General features: G+C 36.7%; 1 protein-coding gene across 2 annotated transcripts in view; it reads left to right on the top strand.

Moving 5' to 3' along the window:
- tbl1x (transducin beta like 1 X-linked) overlaps positions 1-23,877 on the top strand; it is a 320,024-nt gene that overhangs the window by 230,071 nt on the left and 66,076 nt on the right. For both annotated transcript variants that reach the window (XM_028800860.2, XM_051927229.1), the window contains one exon: positions 13,324-13,430. In XM_028800860.2, coding sequence (XP_028656693.1) covers positions 13,373-13,430 — 58 coding nt within the window. In that variant the 5' untranslated portion in view covers positions 13,324-13,372. The remainder of the gene's footprint in view (positions 1-13,323; positions 13,431-23,877) is intronic.

The raw sequence follows: 23,877 nt of genomic DNA, 5'->3' as shown, positions 1-23,877 counted from the left end.
CTGGTGCCCAGTAAAATATGCCAGTGGCGATGCTTGGCCCCTGATACCCTGCTCTACCAGGCTGTGGATCACTGACTTGTGCTGTTCCCACAGCCGCTCCACTATGTACAAGGTGGAGTTCCACCATGTTGCTGCATCACAAACCAACCTGAGGAAATGGGGGCAGGTGGATCTGCTGCTGTATTTTTGCAAACAACGTGCTGGCAGTAGGGGAATGGTAAAAATGTCTACAGATCCACCATGCCTTGCCACAGAAGCCTGTCCAACCCCGAGTAAGTTCATAGGAACCTCTGCACCATGTGGTTGAGGCATGTGGACAAAACAAGGCATGTGGGTCAGTTTGCCCAGTCGCAGGGTGGACAGGAGGTTGGTTCATTGTCTGACTCTACACTGACTGTCTGGAGCTGCTGGGGGTTTATCCACCTCCGGACCTGATCCTGGAAGGCAGCTAGGAACGCAGGCCCAGGATAGCCCCTCTCACCCACACATGCTAGCTCCAGCACAGCCTGGCACCAGCTTTGCAGTGCCATAGCATAGCTGTAGAGGCATTTGTCTGGATGGCTCAGTTGAGCTTGTGTCTGGGTTGGAGGCAGCTGTGCAGTATAAGGAGGTGAAAATGGCAGAGGAGGGGAGTGGATCTGGTCTCCCCCCGATCCCACATGGTGGCACTACCAACTCTAAGGTGCCCCCCTAACAGCACCCACTCCAGCCCTTAGGATGGTGACCAATTGGGCAGTAAATGATACATACTGCCCCTGCCCATACCTATTTGTCCATGTGTTGTTCATTCTGTGCCACATGCTGGTGAAAGGCTGGGAAAGCCTTTCTGGCAAAATAATGGTGTCTGGAGTTCCTGTCTCTACCTTGTTCCTTCTGCTGCATGAATGAGGCACCTGACAGATATTTGCATTCATATATTAATGCACAATCAGCTAGGCAACCTAACCATTCCCTGGAACAGATCGTGCTCGCTGTCACCTTCACCCGATTCTGATTCTGAATGTACTAGGGTGCAATTATTTATTTAAAATCCACTCTGCCATGGACCCCTTGTCACATCTGTATTAAACTATCCAAATTAACAAGAAAAAACAAAAGGAATGATAAACTCATTGTCATTATTTATAGCTGTCTCATTTCACTTGCTTCCTCCCATCTCCTAAAAACAATCTTAAGATATGATGAATAATTTGTAATTCAAAAATTACATGTGTTGATGTGTTTTCTTTTGATTATGAAAAAATGGAGTGAAGATTTGAGGGAATACAAATGTGTAAAGTAATCAGTGAGAAGTGTTTGGAAACTGACAAAGGTAGCTTGGAGGTGGATGGTCCTAATTTTAAAGATTTCACTTCCAGTTTTCTGAAGAAATCTTACATGTATAAATATTTACTACTTTATTTATTTTTTAAAATTTTTTATTGATTTTATTGAAATCACACAACATTCCATATAAATAGATCAATTTTACAAGAATAGGATTGAAAACAAATCAACCCCCACCCCTGAGAAAGAGAGCATGGGCAGCAGAATAAAACTTAAACCTAGTAAAAAAAAATAAGCAAATAGATAAATGGAGAGGAAAAAAAAAGAGAGAACAAGAACAAGAGAAGCTTATTCTAAAAGGTTATTGATTAGATCCTGCCAGGTTTGGAAAAATTTCTGCACAGATCCTTGTATATCTGTAGTACTAGGGTGTTGTACCGTATTAGCCATTATGAATGTAGAGAAAAGCCAAGCAAAATGACACCTTTTATTGGCTAACTAAAAAGATTACAATATGCAAGCTTTCGAGGCAACTCAGTCCCCTTCTTCAGGCAAGATGTGAAGAAGGGGCCTGAGTTGCCTCGAAAGCTTGCATATTGTAATCTTTTTAGTTAGCCAATAAAAGGTGTCATTTTGCTTGGCTTTTCTCTGCACAGATCCTCTAAGTGAGAATTTCATTTTTCCCAATTTCAAATAATATACTGTATAACATCAGTTACCCACTGACTTAAAAGGGGAGAGTTAGGATTCTTCCAGTTGAGCAAGATAAGTCTATATGCCAATAGTGTAGTAAAGGCAATTACAGTTTGTTTGTCCTTCTCCACTTTAAACCCGTCTGGAAGTACACCAAACACAGCTGTTAGTGGATTAGGAGGGATTGTTACATCAAGGCTGTCAGAAAGGCATTTAAAAGTCTTGGTCCAAAATTATGTTAATTTGGTGCAGGCCCAAAACATGTGACCCAGTGAGGCTGGAACTTGATTGCAGCGTTCGCAGGTTGGATTTTGCCCTGGAAAGATTTTGGACAATTTTAAGTGAGACAGATGTGCTCGATATATCATTTTTAGTTGAATAATTGTATGCTTTGCACATATGGAGCTCAAGTGAATTCTCTGCAATGCTACCTTCCACTCCTTTTCTGATATGTTGAGGGAGAGATCCTTTTCCCATTGTCCTCTTGGATCTTTGAAAGGGAGGGACTGTAAAATGGTTTTATATATTGCTGAGATGCTGTCTATGTCCTTGAAACTGATGAATATATTTTCCAGCATAGAGGGAGGTTGGAGATGAGGAAAATCGGACAGGTTCTTTTTAACAAAGTTTCTAAATTGAAGATAGTGAAAGAAATGTGTTGCTGGAAAGTTAAATTTAGAATGTACTTGTTCATAGGATAACATTGTCTATGTACAGATCTCTAAGTGATTTAATCCCAAATGTTTTCCAGACATTAAAAACTGCATATGTTTGCAGGATTTATGCCAGCATGGAATATGTTAATTTTTGGTTATTTTTATTCAACATACTATTTGTACTACTTTTCAATATCTGACAAATCACTAGAATCCTGGTTCTCTGCACAGTACCTTTGGTCCTCAGTAATTGCAGTAATGCAGCTAAAGGATATAACATATCAAATCTATTTTTTAGTTATAAAATGTCTAAGAATGCAGCACCTGTGCTAAATTGATAAGCCCCTGAGCTTTAAACCTGATGATCTTATAGGTGACTGTGGCCTTATGAAATCCTTTTTTTGTAAGTTTTCCTAAAGATCCCTGTTCTCTGTGATATTCGTATTGTATGATTTTTGCGATGTGAGAAAATGCAGACTATTCAGAACTGCTGTATCAAGCACTTATTTAGTTTTACTTATAAAAGTAAAAAATGCAGCTTTAAAAAGGTGGGTTTTCTACTAATTGATAATTCATTATGTCATCTGTTAATAGATTTTATATATTCTTTCTAAACAAATGGTACATATTTAGAATGGTACCACAGGCAACTGTTTTTTATTTTCAGTATATATTTTCAAGTAAAATTTAGTGTGTTTCAGGCCTGATGTAAGTGTGTGTTTTTTTAAGGAGTAATGTTATTAAGTGAAAAAATATCACATTATTATTCCTATTCTTTTAATTGAGCATGGAATCTTAGAAAACCCTTTACTTATAAAGTACATCAGAGGTAACAATGGAAATCCTTTTTAGCAATGAGATCACCTTTTGAAATCAAAATTATACCATCATATATACTAAATACAGGCTAACCAGAGTAGTTATTGTGCATTTGTTTCTTTAAACTTTATTATAGCTACATTTGCATTAAATATTACTGCTTACATACTTTACTAAGGTGCTCCAAAGCTCTATCAATGTATTAATAGTCAATTAGATGCCTGTGGCTGCAAACTGTCTACAACTTTATTATAGTCTGCAGTGTAGTTTGAGACAGCTACTCTAATGCAGTCAGTTAGGTGGTCTTCTGTTAAAAGAATGTTCTATCATATTTCTCTATCCATCAAGAATCCTTTGTTTCTATTTTACCCACATTATCCTGTTTTCTGATTGGAGTTTGTAGTGTACTTTAACATATCTAGTTTATGACTCTTGCTTTTGTTTTTAGTTTCAGCAGCTATTTCTGGAATGTGAGCAATTTTTCGTAGCATTTTACTAATAATATGTTTTATTCTGAAAAATTAATTTGCAATATGCAGATTGCTATTTTAAGTGTTTACAATTTTGTACAGTATATCACTAACTATAAACTTAAAGTAATTTTTATATTGTATTGCTGCAGAGATGGTTTTCCTTCTGGAAGGTTCTCCTCTCTCCACAGAGGACCTCTGGAGCTCTGACAGAGTGACCATCGGGTTCTTGGTCACCTCCTTGACTAAGGCCCTTCTCCCCCAATCGCTCAGTTTAGATGGCCAGCCAGCTCTAGGAAGAGTCCTGGTGGTTTCGAACTTCTTCCAATTACGGATGATGGAGGCCACTGTGCTCATTGGGACCTTCAAAGCAGCAGAAATTTTTCTGTAACCTTCCCCAGATATGTGCCTCGAGACAATCCTGTCTCAGAGGTCTACAGACAATTCCTTTGACTTCATGCTTGGTTTGTGCTCTGACATGAACTGTCAACGGTGGGACCTTATATAGACAGGTGTGTGCCTTTCCAAATCATGTCCAGTCAACTGAATTTACCACAGGTGGACTCCAATTAAGCTGCAGAAACATCTCAAGGATGATCAGGGGAAACGGGATGTACCTGAGCTCAGTTTCGAGCTTTACGACAAAGGCTGTGAATACTTATGTACATGTGCTTTCTCATTTTTTTTATTTTTAATAAATTTGCAAAAACCTCAAGTAAACTTTTTTCACGTTGTCATTATGGGGTGTTGTGTGTAGAATTCTGAAGAAAAAAATGAATTTAATCCATTTTGGAATAAGGCTGTAACATAACAAAATGTGGAAAAAGTGATGCGCTGTGAATACTTTCCAGGTGCACTGTAATACGTGCTCTAATTGGGTAGCTTCTCAGCCATCTGCCAATAGCGTCCCTTGTATGAAATCAACTGGGCAAACCAACTGAGGAAGCAAGTACCAGAAGTAAAAAGACTGTACAGTAATCCCTCGCTATATCGCACTTCGACTTTCGCGGCTTCACTCTATCGTGGATTTTATATGTAAGCATATCTAAATTTATAACGCGGATTTTTCGCTGCTTCGCGGGTTTCTGCGGACAATGGGTCTTTTTACTTCTGGTACTTGCTTCCTCAGTTAGTTTGCTCAGTTGATTTCATACAAGAGATGCTATTGGCGGATGGCTGAGAAGCTACCCAATCAGAGCACGCAGTTAAGTTCCTGTGTGCTGCTGATGGGCTCAGCGACGGAGTGCTGCATTAACCAGGAAGTCTCATCTCACTCATTCAGCATTAACGTGCTCCTGCTACTGCTTCAGGGGCCGTGTCCAAGCGCCAACAGAAGATGCAAATGATTGCAGAAAAGATAAAAGTTTTGGATATGTTGAAGGAAGGGAACAGCTACACCGCTGCAGGACACCATTACGGCATCAATGAGTCCACAATTCTTTGTATTTAAAAAGGAGGAAAAGCATATAAGATCTACGGCCGCAGTGTCCTTTAACCAGGGCGCAAAACGAGTTGCAAGTGGACTTGATAAGGCAGTAGTCTGGATGGAATCTGCTTTAGGGATTTGGATTGAAGAGTGCTGGAAGAAGAACAACGGCGGTGCTACACAGTCGCCTGAAGAGGCTCCTTTAGAAGAGCTGTAACGCTATCCTTTGTTGTGCAGTAAAATTAAACTCATCGTTATCGGACAAGTCGTCGTGTCATTGTTGGTGAGTAACCATAATTAATTATCTATGTACCGTACTTATTACATGTACATAGTTTAGTGTCACTGTACACACATTTTACTGTATACAATTTTTCTTGCATTTATCGTATTTATTGCTGGTGGCCTGTCTGTCGTAATGGCTGTAACATATCGGAGACGCTCGATATCTTTAAAATAATATTTAGGTTTTACTGTATATAAACTGTGTTTACATAATTTCAACGACTCTTACCTAATATCTAAGAGAATACAAAGGGTTTATGCTGTATAATTGTGCGGGAAATGTTTATAATAGTGTGGGAGAGTTTATAAGGGCTTAAAATATATAAAAATAACCACACATATGGTTTCTACTTCGCAGATTTTCACCTTTCGCACGGGGTTCTGGAATACAACCCCCGCGATGGAGGAGGGATTACTGTATACCCTTCCGTTTCCTTCTCCTTTTATTAAATTTTAATTTCCTGCCTTTACAACTGAAAAAAGTTAATAGGAAGAATAATAAAAAGGCAAGTTTACATGGAGATATTATAGTCATGGGGGACTTTAATTATCCAAATATTAACTGGGATAACCTTGTAGATGGAGGAGCACAAGAGCAGGAGTTTTTAGAAGTAATCAGTGACTGTTTTTTAACACAGCATGTTAAAGCACCAACACAGGGTGAAGCCTCTCTGAATTTAGTATTTTGTAATAATCAAGATAGAATTGAGGGTGTACAGGTGATTGAACCACTAGGGTTAAGTGACCATAATATAATGCAATTCTCAGTATTTTGTAAGAGTTTAGATGCAAAGACTAAAATTGTTAGGTTGAAGTTTGGTAGGGCAAATTTTGTGCAGATGCGACAAAGTTTAAGTAGGATGCACTGAGATAAGATTTTACGTGTGGAGACAGTCGAGTAGCAGTTAAACAGGTTTAAAAAGTTTTACATGTAATGCAGGACAGATACATACCTAAATTTGGAATTAATAGAAAATTAAAAAAAACTCCACAGTGGATTAATAAAGATTTAAAAAAGAAGTTGCAAAGGAAAAAACTGCTTTATAAGGCATATAAGACTAATCACTGCAAAGTGAATCGTAGAGCGTATGAGAACATGAGAACAACCATTAAGAAGGATATCAGGGAGGCTAAAAGACAGTTGGAGAGGAATATAGCAGATAAGGCGAAAGAAAACCCTAAGAGATTCTTTCAGTATTTTAGTAGTAAAGCAACTGTCAAGGAGGAGGTCAAGTGCATCAGAAATAGTAAAGGGGAATTAAAAGATACAGACAATGAAATAGCGGATGCCCTAAACTTACGTTTTTCTGAGGTGTTTACAAGTGAGTAAGTGGATAACCTTCCAGAGGTAAACACGACTACTAAGGAGGTACTGAGGGATTTGGAAATTGTAGAGGGAGAAGTGCTGCTCAGATTAAATAAGCTGAAATCAAACAAATCACCAGGACCAGATAATATTTACCCTTGAGTTCTTAAGGAGGATAGTGAGTACATATGTAAACCCTTGACACATATTTTTAAGAAGACACTGCACACTGGAGAGATTCTGAAGGACTGGAAAACGGGAAATATCATCCCATTATATAAAAAGGGTGACATGGCAGATCCAAGCAATTTATAGGCCAGTAAGCCTAACATGCATCGCAGGAAAATGAATGGAAGGAATTATTAAGGATAAGATTAAGCAACACCTGGCAAGTTATTCTGAACAGTCAGCATTGGTTCAGAAGAGGGAGGTCATGTTTTACTAACATGCTGGAATTCTATGAGGAGGCAACAAAAGGATATGATCAAAGTGCAGTATATGAAATTATTTATCTTGACTTTCAGAAAGCATTTGATAAGGTGTCACATGAGAGGTTGGGCATCAAACTAAAAAAAGTGGGAGTTCAGGGTAATGTTTTTAGATGAGTTCAGAATTGGCTCAGATATAGAAAACAGGGTGATGGTGTGAGGAACCTCATCCGAATTGGCCGATGTTAAGAGTGGTATTCCACAGGGGTCAGTGCTAGGGCCGCTGCTATTTTTAATATATTTAAATGATTTAGATAGGAATATAAGTAACAAGCTGGTTAAGTTTGCAGATGATACCAAGATTGGTGGATTAGCAGATCATTTGGAATCCGTTATATCATTACAGAAGGACTTGGATAGCGTACAGGCTTGGGCAGATTTGTGGCAGATGAAATTTAATGTCAGTAAATGTAAAGTATTACACATAGGAAGTAAAAATGTTTGGTTTGAATACACAATGGAGTGTTGGAAAATTGAGAGTACACCTTATGAGAAGGATTTAGGAGTCATAGTGGACTCTAAGCTATCGACTTTCCTACAATGTCCAGAAGCCATTAAGAAGGCAAGCAGAATGTTAGGTTATATAGCACAATATGTGGAGTACAAGTCCAAGGAGGTTATGCACAGCGTTTATAATGCATCGATGAGGTCTCATCTGGAGTACTGGGTACAGTTTTGGTCTCCAGGCTACAAAAAGGACATAGCAGCGCTAGAAAAGGTCCAGAGAAGAGCGACTAGGTTCATTCCAGGGCTACAGGGGTTGAACTATGAGGAAAGAGCTGAGCCTATACAATTTAAGCAAAAGAAGATTAGGAGGTGACATGATTTAAGTGTTTAAAATTATGAAGAGAATTACTACAGTGGTTCGAGACTGTTATTTTAAGATGAGTTCATCAAGAACACATGGACACAGTTGGAAAATTGCTAAGGGTAAATTTAACACAAACATTAGGAAGTTTTTCTTTACACAAAGAATGATAGACACTTGGAATAAGCTACCAAGTACTGTGGTAGACAAATAAGACTTTAGGGACTTTCAAAACTCGACTTGATGTTTTTTTGGAAGAAGTAAGTGGATAGGACTAGCGAGCTTTGTTGGGCTGAATGGCCTGTTCTCATGTTCTAATATATTACCCACGTCTATCACATTTTACTTCTGTTGCTTTTTACCCTTATGGAAGCAGCACATGAGCTTTCCAGTGATTTTTTTTTCCAGTGAGAAGTTTAGAGAAGGTCAGAAGGAGTTGCATTGCGTCTTCGTGGACCTGGAAAAAGCATATGCCAGGGTGCCTCGAGAGGAGCTGTGGTATTGTATGAGGAGGTCAGGAGTGGCAGAGAAGTACTTAAGTTGTACAGGATATGTACAAGGGAAGTATGACAGTAGTGAGGTCTGCGGTAGGAGTGACGGATGCATTCATGGTGGAGGTGGGATTACATCAGGGATCAGCTCTGAGCCCTTTCTTATTTACAATGGTGATGGACAGGTTGACAGACGAGATTAGATAGGAGTCCCTACGGACTATGATGTTTGCTGATGACATTGTGATCTGTAGCGATACTAGGGAGCAGGTTGAAGAGACCCTGGAGAGGTGGAGGAAGAGGAAGACCTAAGAGAAGGTTTATGGATGTGGTGAGACAGGACATGCAGATGATGGGTGTAACAGAACAAGATGCAGAGGACAGAAAGATATGGAAGAAGATGATCCGCTTTGGCAGCCACTAACGGGAGCAGCCGAAAGAAGAAAAAGAAGTCTCCCTGGTTGAGTCTTTTTTATTTTTCATAAGTTTAAGCAATTATTAGTGTTGTTTGGTGAAATACGCCAAAACATTTTTTATGGCAAAAACACTGTGTTCACCATGACCTTATTCACTATATATTTTCCTGTAAATTTGCCCTGTGGGCTGGTTTAGCCGAACATTATTTTCCCCATCGTCCTATGATGCTTTGCTGGAACTAAGGTCAAAAACAACCATTAACAGTTGAGCTTTCTGTGTTTGACCGACATAGGTATGCTGACAAACTACTTGTGACTTAACACTGTAGTAAGGTAAGTAAATAAATTTAGGTAAACAACATTCATGTGGCCTTTATATAAAAAAAATTATTTTTTACTTATATAAAGACCTTCAAAAAACATAATCGCAAACAGAACTTTGCACGATACTGTGACAAGCTCTCTGCCACGTGTGTGGCAGATTTATTGGCAGGATGACGCTCAACCTCTTGCTGCACCCAGCTTCTGTTCTCTTTCTCTGATGTAGAACCCTCATCCTTATCTGAGTTCCCCTCTGTTATACCATGTCTTTATTTGAAAACTAACAGTGTCAGAATGGGGGGAGCATGAACGTGACTGAGAGAATAAAATATATATGCACACGTGGTTATAATTAATTTCCTCACTGGATAATGTGTACTCATATTAGGTGCAATTACTTTTTCCATGTAGAAACTCTCCGACACTACTGTTTTATTTTTTTATTTATTTAGAAAACAGTCAGTACTACAGAGGGTGTGTGCACTTCATCAGTAAATCTACCTTTTGAAACAGGCATAATGTCTGCTTATTAGTTTCCTCAATTCCTGACAATATTATTAATTTTATGATCACTTAACGTGTTTCATCATTTTATCAACTTTTTTGTCAGTACAATTTGCAGTAACATGTTTACATTGGGTACCACATTATAGATCTGTAATCACTTAACCATGCTTTTAACTTGTATCTGTGCTACAAAAATGTAAAAGAAAATTGTCTCCAGATACTTTTCATACTGTCCCACCTTTTGTGTGAGATAATACTGCCATTCACTCCGAAGAGGAGATCCATATTAAAGAGACTGCAGATGTTAAACAAAATATGTTTGAAAGTTTTAGCACTTTATTTATATTTTTAATTTTTTATGTCAAATATTTTTGCTTCAAGTTTGTTGGAAAGCAACAGCCCTGTAAGCAGTCAGAACAAGACTAAATATTAACTAACTACAGTTTAATGCCAGAGTATCAGTCATCACACACTGACTTTTAAATACAACCCAGTTTATTAGCATCATTAGTTAAGGTAAAAATATGTCTTTAGACTACTGGCGTTGAAATAAGAAATATTTCAGCCCAAGTGTGAACCTTCCACATCAGGAAGCAGCAGTATTCTCTGGGATTTCACTCCCTTTATGACTTTATATATTCTGTACATTGTGGAGCACATCAGCAGTTCCAGAGTACATCACTTTGAAAACCTTTAGAAATTAATGTCTTTCTGTGATGATCAAAATTTTGAAATCTTTTAAAGATCTCATTTTTATTTGTTTATTAGTGTGAATGTTGACTTTCATTGACATGGAAACAAAGCAATGCAAACTGTGTTAGCAGTGAAGAATATATTTGCAACTGTTACCACAATGAGATCCATTTTTTTCTTGTCCTGTATTTGGAAACATAGCATGCTGTCTGCTTTGTGTACTCTCTGACCAAGCCTTCTGTTGAACAGTATTCTAGGGGCTTTGATTGCACGTGAGCTAGGGACTTTTTTATTCTTGGTGTGCTTAATAATCAAGAGTGAAAAAAATGCTAACAATATCTTATTTTATCATATACATCTGTTATTTACACTTATGGTTACACTGATGCTATTCCTGATGTAAAATAACTTTCTTTGATCCTCAGAACATTGGGCTGACAAATACAGCCAACATTTTACAGTTCAGCCTACTGCAGCTCACAGGGGCTACTGCCAGAGAGTTTAAGTATTAAGTCATCTTGTGTACTTAATTCTTTTTTAATAATAATAATAATAATAATTCATTACATTTATAAATTTCCTTCAAATTTTTGTAAATCCTTGACTTATGTAACTAAAGCTTCTTATTTTCATTTTTTTTCACAACATACAATATATATGAAATGGTTTGAATCTCCACTGGTGCTTATTAGTTCTTGGCGATTACTACTTTTGTTCTCTAGCCTGTTATTTTCATAGTCTGTCTACTGGGTTACAGTATTTTTTCCTGTTTGTTTAAACCACTTGTATCTTATCAACCTTAAATTAAAAAACCTAATGTATATTTGACTATGCTTGTGAATTACTATGGATTACCATATATGTTCAGGTAAAGTGCAATAAAAGAAATTCCCAACATATATGCAACACAATATAGGTGACCTTGTGCACCAGCTCTTAATGCAGTATTAAAATCCTTTAGAACTGCAGACATGTTTTAGCTTGATGATTTGAAGATCTCATAAACCCATATTTTATTCACAGTAGAACAAAAAAGTGAAACATTTGACTGTTTAATGAAAAATATCAGCTCATTTTTTAATTTTATTGCAGCAATACGTCTCAAAAAAGTTGGTATGTGGGCAACAAAAGGCTGGAAAAGTGGTAGTCAAAAGAAACAGCTGGGGGAGTATTTTGCAACTGATTAGGTTAATTGACAACAGGTTAGTAACATGATTCGGTATAAAAATAACATCTTAGAGAGGCAGAGTCTCTCAGAAGCAAATCTGGGCAGAGATTCTCCAATCTGCAAAATTGTGGAACAATTTCAGAATGATGTTTTTCAACATAAAATTGCAAAGACTAAAAATATATCATCATCTACAATAAATAATATCATCAAAATATTCTAAGAATATGGAGGAATCTCTGTGCGTAAGAGACAAGGCCAAAAATCAATATTGGATGCCCGCGATCTTCAGGCCCTCAGGTGGCACTACATTAAAAAAAAAAAAGGCATGATTCTGTCATGGAAATCATTGCACGGGCTCAGGAACACTTCTGGAAGTCATTGTCTGTGAACATAGCTCGCTGTCCTATCCACAAATGTAGGTTAAAGCTCTATTGTGCAGAGAAGAAGACATATATGAACATGATCCAGAAACACTGCCGTCTTCTCTGGGCCAAAGATCATTTAAAATGGACTGAGGCAGAAAACTGTTCTGTGGTCAGACAAATCAAAATTTGATATTCTTTTTGGAAAACATGGATGCCACCTGGAATGGACTAAAGAGGAGAGGGACTATCCGACTTATCAGCACTCATTTCAAAAGCCTGCATCTCTGATGCTACGGTGGTGCATTAGTGCCTAGGGAATTGGCAGCTAAAATATCTGGAAAGGCACCATCAATGCTGAAAGGTATAACCAGATTTTAGAGCAACATATGCTTCCATCCAGACGTCTTTTTCAGGGAAGGCCTTGAATATCTCAACAAGACAATGCTAAACCTCATACTGCATCTACTACAACAGCATGGCTTTGCAGTAGAAGAGTCCAGGTGCTGAACTGGCCTGTCTGCAGTCCAGGCCTTTCACCAATTCAAAACCGTCGGTGCATCACAAAATGAAAAATGTGACAAAGATGACCCAGGGCTATTGACCAGGTAGAATCCTATATCAGACAAGCAAGGGACAACATTCCTCTTCCAAAAGTCCGGCAATAGGTTTCCTCAGTTCTCAGAAATTTATGGACTGTTAAAAGAATAGGGGATGATAGACAGTGGTAAACATGGCCCTGAACTTTTTTAGATGTGCTGCTGCCATCAAATTCAAATTTTTTTTTCTTTCTTAAAATGATACATTTTCTCAGTTTAATCATTTGATATGTTTTCTGTGTTCTATTGTGAATAAAATATGGGTTTATGAGATTTGCAAATCATTGCATTCTGTTTGTATTTACATTTTACGCAGTCCCCCAATGTTTTTGGAATTGGGGTTGTAAGAAGGAATTGCTTGTAATAACAGTATAAATTAATTACAATTATTTCAGTGAAAGTACACTAAAATTCCTCACTGATGCAGTATTTGATTTTGCAGCCTCAAAACTATGAATTTTTAGAATTTAATACACAACTGACTTTGTTGAATCTAAATATTTTACTTATAGACTGTTATTAATGATTTTTATTTGTATTTTTCAGAGTGAGAAACATCCTGTTTCTAGACCTCATAATTTGTGGTGAGGCTAAAATGAGTATAACTAGTGACGAAGTCAATTTCTTGGTTTATCGCTATCTTCAGGAATCTGGTAAGTCTTCTTTCTCTGTAATGCATTGTTTTTTGTTGCAGTGGCTTGATGCCTTGGATATCTAATCCATATATGAATCTTGGTTTTTATTTTCTTTGGTTTTCTTTTTCTTTTTTGCCATTTTTTTACAGTTATTTGTTGGTATTACTCTTTTAAAAAATCATTTTTATTTTTTCCCAGAAAGGTCGTGCAGTTTACTTTAATTCTGGAAGTTAGTTCAAATCCTGAAGAAATTCTCTGTGACAATGTACTGCACTTGTTATGCTTTGTACATCTTTGTTTATTGTTTTTGCGTGTGAATGTGTTTGTGTCATGGGATGATTCTGTTGTAGTTCTGCCAGATTTTATTTAATAATTGATGTCTTAAATCATGTGGAAAAGACAGACAATTGTTTGCGTAATATTTTGGGAATTTCACATTTGTAAATGGTGACTTTGTCAAATCTTCAAGTATGTTCAGAAATAGAGTATGTAGCTGTAATAAAATTTCATCCATGCATTTTCTGAACACTGTGAATTTCATCACCAGGTTTAGGAATCTTCTTTAGGTGGGATGACAGTCAATCTCATGGCCCACTCATATACAGTCATTTTCAACAGGTCAAGTTAGTGTTACTAGTTAATCTAGTTCATATGTTTTAAAATGTGGTAAGCAACAGAGTGTCTTAAAAAAAACTATGCAGGCTAGTTGAAAATGTACAAACTGTATATACAGAGTGTTTAGGCCGACAATCCAACTGTGTTTGAATCTTTTCATAACCATTGCCTGTTTCTAGTTTGGATGCTCTTCTTATGTCTATGCGTGTTCTCCACCCCCTTACAATTTTCCACATCTCAATGGAGTATATTGGGTTAATTAGCAATATTGATTCTCCCGTCAATTGGCTGATTTTCAGTCCAAATGGCTAGATTGGTAAATTGGTCAATCTCAAAAATGTTTTTTTTTTCCAGTATCTACTTTTCTAACATTTGCAGTGATTTAGTTATTGTATTTCATTACACTGCATTTTGTGGTACTTGAGGAGGTTCATATGTAGTTTTGCTGCAAAAACCACTACTAATTTACAGAGAGACATACCATAAACTGCTGATGGTTTTAGAATTGTGCATGAAAGTTTAAAACATTTTATATTACTGTATGGGACCAACAAATGTGTTTAAGGAAAATAAATTACATAGTTAAATCCATGCATGTGAAAAAAGTTAGCTGCATAACAATGGGTGGAAAGGCAGACTTTAGAGAAGATAAAGACAGTGACTAAAAAGTTAGTTCTGTGTTGCACTAGTGTGCGAAACAATGATTACGCTGTAAATCTGTTTTTGCTTCTGCTTTTCTTTAAAAGATGTGTTTGAACCTTGGAGTGAACACAAACATTGGGTCAGTGTGGTTATAATCAAGAAAATTAAATCTGCTTTAAAAGGCTTAGAGAGGTCTTGCACCCTTTTGATCTTTGAGATGATCATCAAGATGTGTGCCTGTTTTTCTTGTGTATTTATTTAACTATCTATTTTAGCATTATTACAGCAGCAGTTTAAAGACAAAAGGTGTGTATTTTTAAGATGATCATTATAGTAATTTTGAAATAATACTGCATTGCTAACATGTGTGTTATGTGAGCAATTAAATGCATCACACCAAAAGTAGACCTAATGTTGTAGTGAAGTTAAAAAGGTAAAAGAACATAGCATGAATATTTAATAGTTAACTGTGTATCCCCACTATATTTTGGGGCTGTTCTTGATAGCTAGATGGGCTGCAAACTAGTTGTACACCCTGCTTCTAATGTTTAGGTTGATGGTGCTTAGTTCCTTAAATAAAGGTACATCATACACTTGGTTTGAGGAGATCGTTCCTCCCCCAAACTATGCGACTCTTCAATTCCACCCGGGGGGGTAAACGTTAACATTTAACATTATACAAAGTTATTGTCTGTTTTTCACCTGCATTATTATCATTCTTTAATTTAATATTATTTATTGTATGAGTATGCTGCTGCTGGAGAATGTGAATTTCCCATTGGGATTAATAAAGTATCTATCTATCTATCTATCTATCTATCTATCTATCTATCTATCTATCTATCTATCTATCTATCTATCTATCTATCTATCTATCTATCTATCTATCTATCTATCTATCTATCTATCTATCTATCTATCTATCTATCTATCTATCTATCTATCTATCTATCTATCTATCTATCTATCTATCTATCTATCTATCTATCTATCTATCTATCTATCTATCTATACTATTACATTATACTATTACAGTAGGAATTACCATGTTTATCCTAGACTACTTTTTAAAATCATTCCCAGGGTTCATTATTTTTTTATCTTAATATTTTAATTTTTAAAATTGCTGAAGATTATTTTAAGCTTAGATTGTTAATGATTATATTTTCGGCAGATAGTATTAAGAATTCAGCTGCAATAGATATATCTAATCTATTCTTCTAATCCCTATAACTATAAATATCAATGCAACAATAGGCTAAAATGCAATAACTCATGGGGAAATTTTAAACTAAGATTGAAACTGCCTCATTACCAGTTAAGACTATAAAATGACTAAATGACATTAAAACTCAGAATCAATGCTCCATGATGGGACAGTTAACTTTGTGAGCTGGAATGTTAAAGGCCTGAATCACGAATTAAAGAGAAAGAAAGTATGCTCTCACCTAACAGGCTTAAACGCTAAAATAGTATTTTTACAGGGGACCCACTTACTAAGTAAGGATCAGTTCAGACTACAAAAAGACTGGACTGGCCAAATGTTCCATTCTAGCTTTATAAAGAAAACTAGAGGGGTGGGAATTCTCATACACAGAACAGTTCCATTTGTAGCATCAGATGTAGTATCGGACCCCGAAGGGAGATATGTGATGGTCATGGGCAACTTATATAACAGTAAAATGATTTTGATAAATGTTTATGCACCCAATGCTGATAATAAGGAATTCATGCAAAATCTATTTGCATCCATTCCCAATGTGAACATTCATAAAATTATAATGGCTGGGGACTTTAATTGTGTTTTAAATCCACTCTTAGATAGGACTCCTGTGTCAGGGGGGACGATATCTAATACTGCAAAGACAATTACACAGTTTTTAAATGATCACAACTTATCAGACCCCTGGAGGTTTCTTAACCCAAACTCAAGAACATATTCGTTCTACTCACCAGTGCATTATAGCTACTCACGAATTGATTATTTTTTTATAGATAATAATTTCTTGTCTACAATTAAATCATGCAAATACGACACAATTTTTATCTCCGACCATGCACCTCTAGTCTTGGAGCTAAAATCAATAAGCCCCTCGCACTAACCTCACAGATGGCGCCTTAACCCTCTTCTACTGGCAGACGAGAACTGCACAGAATTTATATCCAAACAAATCAGCTTCTTCCTAGAGACAAACATGCCCACAGAGGTCTCCACGGGAACACTCTGGGAAACTCTAAAGGCCTTCTTAAGAGGACAAATTATTTCATTTGTTTCCCACAGAAATAAATTAGAAACCAAGAAAATATCAGAGCTAAGAAGCGAAATTACTAGAATAGATGAAGAACAAGCCAGGCGTCCAAGCGAAGCTCTCCACAGGAAAAGGCAGGCCCTGAATACAGAACTTAACATCTTAACAACTAAAGAAACTGAACAACTTATTTATAAGTCTAGACATCATTACTATGAACACGGAGAAAAAGCTAATAAGCTTTTAGCTCAACAAATTCACAAACAAGAAGTTCGCAATGCAATACCAGTAATTTACAACACGAATGGAGAAGAAATTATAGACCATAAAAATATAATGCACACATTTAGAGGCTATTATAAATCCTTATATTCTACTGAGCTCAAAGAAGACAACACACAATCTAATGCATTTCTGGATACATTACAGACACCACAAATAGATGCTTTAAGTGCTGAGGAACTGGATAAACCTCTAACGCTAACAGAATTACTAGATGCTATAAAGTCACTACAAAGCGGGAAATCAGCAGGCCCTGATGGTTACCCTGTAGAATTTTATAAGAAATTCTCCACTCAGCTAGCTCCCCTCTTATTGGCAAAATTTACAGAAGCTAGAGACAACCAAATACTACCTAACATTTCGACAAGCATTAATCACCGTCTTTCCTAAACAAAATAAGGACTTGTCACAATGTGCATCATACAGACCAATTTCACTCCTGAATAATGATGTTAAGATACTCTCAAAAATTCTAGCTAGAAGGATGGAGAAAGTGCTGCCCTCGGTAATATCACAGGATCAAACTGGATTTGTTAAAGGCCGACATCTATTTTCCAATCTCCGACGCTTGTTTGATGTTATATATTCACCAGCAAAATCAAACACCCCCGAGATATTACTATCATTAGACGCAGAAAAAGCATTTGATATGATTGAATGGAACTACCTTTTCACTGCATTGGAGAAATTTGGGTTTGGCCCGAATATTTGTGCATGGATCAAACTACTGTATACCAATCCAGAAGCTTCAGTTTGTATTAATCACATTTGCTCAGACTACTTTAAGCTAGAACTTGGCACCAGACAAGGATGTCCCTTGTCACCACTGCTGTTTGCAATCGCCATTGAACCACTGGCGGTTCACTGCCGAAATTCTTATCAGATAAAGGGGATTGTCAGAGAAGGACTGGAACAGAAAATTTCTCTATATGCAGATGATACGGTTTTATATATATCAGACCCAGGAAACACTGTCCCTGCAGTTCTAACAGCACTAACAGAATTTCAAAAGATATCTGGTCTTAAAATTAATCTGAATAAAAGTATACTCTTTCCAGTGAATTCACAAGCATATAATATCAAATTGGACACCCTACCTTTTACCATAGCAGATCAGTTTAAATACCTAGGGGTAAATATCACAAGTAAACATAAAGCTCTTTATCAACAAAATTTTGCCGTCTGTATGGAAAAAATTAAGCAAGACCTGAATAGATGGCCAACCCTTCATCTCACTCTAGCCGGAAGAATTAACGTTGTTAAGATGAATATCCTTCCTAAACTTCTTTTTTTATTTCAAAACATTCCAATATATATCAATAAATCATTTTTTAAGCAATTAGATTCAACAATAATCTCATTCATTTGGAACTCAAAACACCCACGTATCCGAAGAGCAACCCTACAAAGACCTCAGGCAGAAGATGGCATGGCTCTACCTAATTTTCAGTTTTATTACTGGGCAGCAAACATACAAGCCATAAAAACCTGGACACAAATAAATGAACATACACAGGCCTGGTCCGCAATAGAAATAAAATCCTGTAGTATTCAGCGGGTTGGAAAATGGATGGATGGAAATCTTTTATCGGTGGCACCTCTGCAAGAAAACCACCTCTTTCAACCCTCGCAAACATATCCAGTTTTTAATACCTGGAAAAGTTTCGGGATTAAAATGCTCAGAGATCTTTATATAGACAACATATTTGCATCTTTTGAACAATTACGTTCAAAATTCAACCTCCCAGCTACACATTTCTTTCACTATCTTCAAATTAGAAATTTGGTTAAACAGAAATTGCCCGATTTTCCCCACCTCGCACCCTCCACAATGGTGGAAAAAATACTGCTCATTGCCGAGTAATTAAACACCATTTCCGCATTATATAAAATCCTATTAGAGTCCCTAACTTTCAAAGATCCAAGAGGACATTGGGAAGAAGATCTCTTAATCAATATATCAGAAAAGGAGTGGAAGGTAGCAAAGCAGAGAATTCACTCGAGCTCCATATGTGCAAAGCATAGAATTATTCAACTAAAAATTATATATCGAGCTCATCTGTCTCACTTAAAACTGTCCAAAATGTTTCCAGGGCAAGATCCAACCTGCGAACGCTGCAACCAAGCTCCTGCCTCACTGGGTCATATGTTCTGGGTCTGCACCAAATTAACATCATTTTGGACAAAATTTTTTAAGTGCCTTTCAGACAGCCTTGGTGTCACAATCCCTCCTAACCCATTAACAGCTGTGTTTGGTGTTCTTCCAGACGGACTTGAAGTGGAAAAGGACAAGCAAATGGTGATTGCATTCACTGCACTTTTGGCACGCAGACTTATTCTGTTAAATTGGAAGAATCCTAACTCTCCTCTGATAAGTCAGTGGGAAACCGATGTTTTATATTATTTGAAATTGGAAAAAATCAAATTCTCAGTTAGAGGATCTGTACAAATTTTTTCAAAACCTGGCAGGATCTGATCAATATTATTTAAGAATAAGAGAAATAACTATTACCGCATTTAATTCCCTTCTCCATCTCTTATTTACGTATATATTTATTTCTCCCTTTCCTTTGCTTATTGTTGTCTTATTAAAAAGCCCTAAGCAATTCTCCTTTAGCTAAGCTCTCCTTCTCAGGGGTGGGGTTTGATTTGTCTTTAATTTGTTTGGTTATAAATTGATCTACTTGTATGGAATGATTACAATAAAAATTAATAAAATAAAAAAATAAATAAATAAAAAATAAAGGTACATATATTTAAGACCTAAAATAAACTTTTGGACATGATTTACTCTGCATTTTATAACCCTTTCAGACTGCTTTCTGTTTTCTCATTCAAGACTATTTTTTAGGCTACACCTTCTGTTTATCCTATATACAGTAGGATTTGTTTAATATAGTTCTTTAGAATAAAACTTTGTGACCTCTGATCCTACTATGTTATATTTGAAGCATAAGCTTTAATGTTGTGAAAATATATTCAAATTTGTATGAATGCTTTTAGTACATCATCTATGTTCACTAATTAGTTACACACCCAATTGCCAGTTTCTTCTTTATTTGTATGCTTGTTTTAAAATCTTGATCATCCTTGGATATTAGTCATTCAGGCAATTAATCAGTCTTTATATAGAACCTTTAATAACATTGTAAAATTACTCATATTTTACATCCTGCATCTTGTAATCTTGTAAAGTTTTGGATAATTATACTAAATCCCGATTTGCAAACCTTCAATACATGGTTTCCATTGAAACTTCTTTAAATTAACCTTTTTTTATTTGTGGTTGTCATTGTTATATATTTTATCACGCTACATATTCAATAACATTAAATCCAGCTTATTGTTTTATTTATTTGAAAAAGTATAAAGCACCCTAGGGTTGGGTGATGTGTAACATTCTCATGTTGATCAATTGTCCCCTTAATTGCCAGTTACCAATGTTATCACTGATAATGTACCATCGTTATTTTAACTAAGTAAGCCATCATTGCTGTTCTGGATTCCTGAAAGTTTAATTTTGGCCACAGTATGCATCCTTATTTCTAAAAGCCATACACTTTAACAAGGTACAAAAGTACTTTGTTTAATATAGAAAAGCACAAATGAATAAATTGGCTGAGAATATATTAACCTTGCCAATTTGGGAATACTTTAGGCTTACCACACTCCTTTGCTTTGAAGGCAAAGGTTTAACTGATTTTATTTGTCAACTGAGCCAGAAGGTTGTTGATGTCAAATATTCCCAAATGGTAAACTAGCATAGTCATTTGCGTGTACATTGTGGAAAAAACTGTTGTCCTAAGACCCCTTTGACTCAATATATCTCTCTCTATATAAAATCCAACGTCTGTCGGTCTGTCTGTCCGGTTTTTACAAGAGAACTACTTAATGGATTTAGATTGGGTTTTTTTCTATAATTTACTTGAATATTCAGGTTGATATTGCAACTTCTCTCATTGCGCTATGTATCATAGTTCACTTGCGGTACTGATTTATTTGCGCAAATCCAAGAGACATGCAGCAGGCTGAGGAGAAGGAGGTGGGGCCCTCCTCACTCTGGTGCTTGTTCCTTACTTCTGCGAGAACTACTTAACGAGAGAACTACTTAACGGATTTAGATTAGGGTTTTTTTGTATAATTTTGTTTGAACATTCCAGTTGATTTTGCGACTTCTCTCATTGCGCTTAGAGTCATAGTTCACTTGCAGGAGCGATGTATTCGCACTAAACCAAGGGGAGGGGGATGTGTGATGTCAGGAGTGGGGAGCCAGGCAGGGCCCCCCTCACTGTCCATTTTCACTAATAAGTGGATATATATGTACAAAGAACATCTGTATGGCAGGGTGATGAGAAAGAAGCCCTTTCTGTACTCACGCCACAAACGGATTTGCTTGTTGTATGCAAATGCTCATTTAGACAAGCCAGATTCGTTTTGGAACAAAGTGCTTTGGACTGATGAGACAAACATTGAGTTATTTTGGTCATAACAAAAAGCGATTTGCATGACGGAAGAAGAACACCGCATTCCAAGAAATACACCTGCTACCTACTGTCAAATTTGGTGGAGGTTCCATCATTCTGTGGGGGCTGTGTGGCTAGTTCAGGGACTGGGGCCATTGTTAAAGTCGAGGGTCGGTTGAATTCAACCCAAAATCAACAAATTCTTCAGGATAATGTTCAAGCATCAGTCACAAAGTTGAAGTTACACAGGGGTTGGATATTCCAACAAGACAATGACCCAAACCACAGTTCAAAATCTACAAAGGCGTTCATGTAGAGGGAGAAGTACAATGTTCTTGAATGGCCGTCACAGCCCCTGACTTGAATATCATAGTAAATCTATGGGATGATTTGAAGCAGGCTGTCCATGCTCGGCAGCCATCAAATGTAACTGAACTGGGAAGATTTTGTATGGAAGAATGATCAAAAATACCTCCACCCAGAATCCAGGCACTCATCAAAGGCTATAGGAGACGTATAGAAGCTGTTATATTTGCAAAAGGAGGCTCAACTATGTATTGATGTAATATCTCTGTTGGGGTGCCCAAATTTATGCACCTGTCTAATTTTGTTATGATGCATATTCCATGTTTTCTGTTAATCCAATAAAAAATGTAACTGCTGAAATACTACTGTTTCCATAAGGCATGTCCTATATTAAATCCAAAGAATTAAGAGGGGTTCCCAAACTTTTTCATATGACTGTATACGAAGGTCTGTGATACGGTTTGCATTTTGGTAGCTGGAGATCCACAAAGGGAGAAAATGAGTCATGTATCTTAAAATACTTTTTTTCCCGTTGCTTTCAACAATTTACCAAATGTCATTATCAGAAGAAAATAATTAGACATAAAGGAATCAAAGGCAATATATAACGGGTAGGGGGGATTAATAAGGTGGGGTTTGAAGGTGTTGGTCATAAAGTTTTTATTTATTATTTGGATGTTCTTCTTTTTAATAGTAGAATCCCTAAACCTTACAAATATTGTTGTTGTCCCTGACCTCCTTAAATTTTCCTGACACATGCTAATAGCCTGCTTTTTTTTGAAAATGTGTGGTTTAGCAGAACGCGGCCTGCTACACCCCTGCACCCCCCATTCAGTCAAATACTACTACTTCATTACATTTATATAGCGCTTTTCTCAGTACTCAAAGTGCTAGCAATGGCATCACCATGCAGAAATCCTCACAAATGAAGTCTGTGGTGAAGTATTTATCTGGCGATGCATTTGTAAGGAATTATATAGGCAATGAAATATCATGATTTGAAATACATACATTTCACATGTGTTCTGTGTCTACAACGATCTGTGTAGCTATAAAATGACAGAGGAAATGCGAGGCAAGAAATGCTGAACACATAACTAAAACAGAAAATGTTTTCATATGTTACAGTAATAATTACATACTTTTGACGTAAAGTATAGGATGTGTGAAACCCAAATATCCAAGAAACACTTTCACAACAGGTGTAACAAAACAAGTATTCTTTTTTTCATGAATTAAACTGAAGAAAAAGAAGTTGCTCAATTGATGTGTTGCTGAAGCCCAACTATCAGTCAGTACGAAGTAAAAGACGTTCATATATGTGTGTTTTTGCGAGTTTCATTTTCAGTGAGTTGTGACTGTGGTAACGCTGCTCCGTTACGCTTTTGTGTAGATGGCACTGTGAATAAGTTGCCATCTAGCAATGTTGAGGTGATAGGTTCGAATTCTGTAACTTCTCTGTATCTAGCACTTTGAGTGGTGAGCTGCTGTTGTTGTTATCATATAGCAAAAACATAATGTTTGATGAGAGTCTGTAACATCCTTTGTAAATTTATGGTACTTATTTTTTTCATCTGTTCACATCAAACGGCTACCCCAAAACATTTATTAAATAATGCCTATATAGGAGACACCCCAGACCTCAGCAATCAGTTCACTCCAACTTGGTCCCTCACCGCAGTTACCATACCCTCCTTTATCACTATGACGTGTCAGAAAGTGCAACACGTTTTCTGTCCAGATCTGGGATCAAGATAGCGCACAAACTGGAAAACACGTTGTGGATTGTCATTTTCAATGCCAAAAGCAAATATTCAACCACAGAGCAAAAAACACAGTTTACAGCAATTCATGCCCAGCAGTATACGTGGGATTAACATCTAAAACACTCGCAACACATATACAAGA

The sequence above is a fragment of the Erpetoichthys calabaricus genome, chromosome 4, assembly GCF_900747795.2.
Source record: "Erpetoichthys calabaricus chromosome 4, fErpCal1.3, whole genome shotgun sequence".
Classification (NCBI taxonomy): Eukaryota; Metazoa; Chordata; class Cladistia; order Polypteriformes; family Polypteridae; genus Erpetoichthys; species Erpetoichthys calabaricus.
Note: the sequence above shows the minus strand (reverse complement) of the source record. Positions and strands in the feature narration are given on the sequence as shown.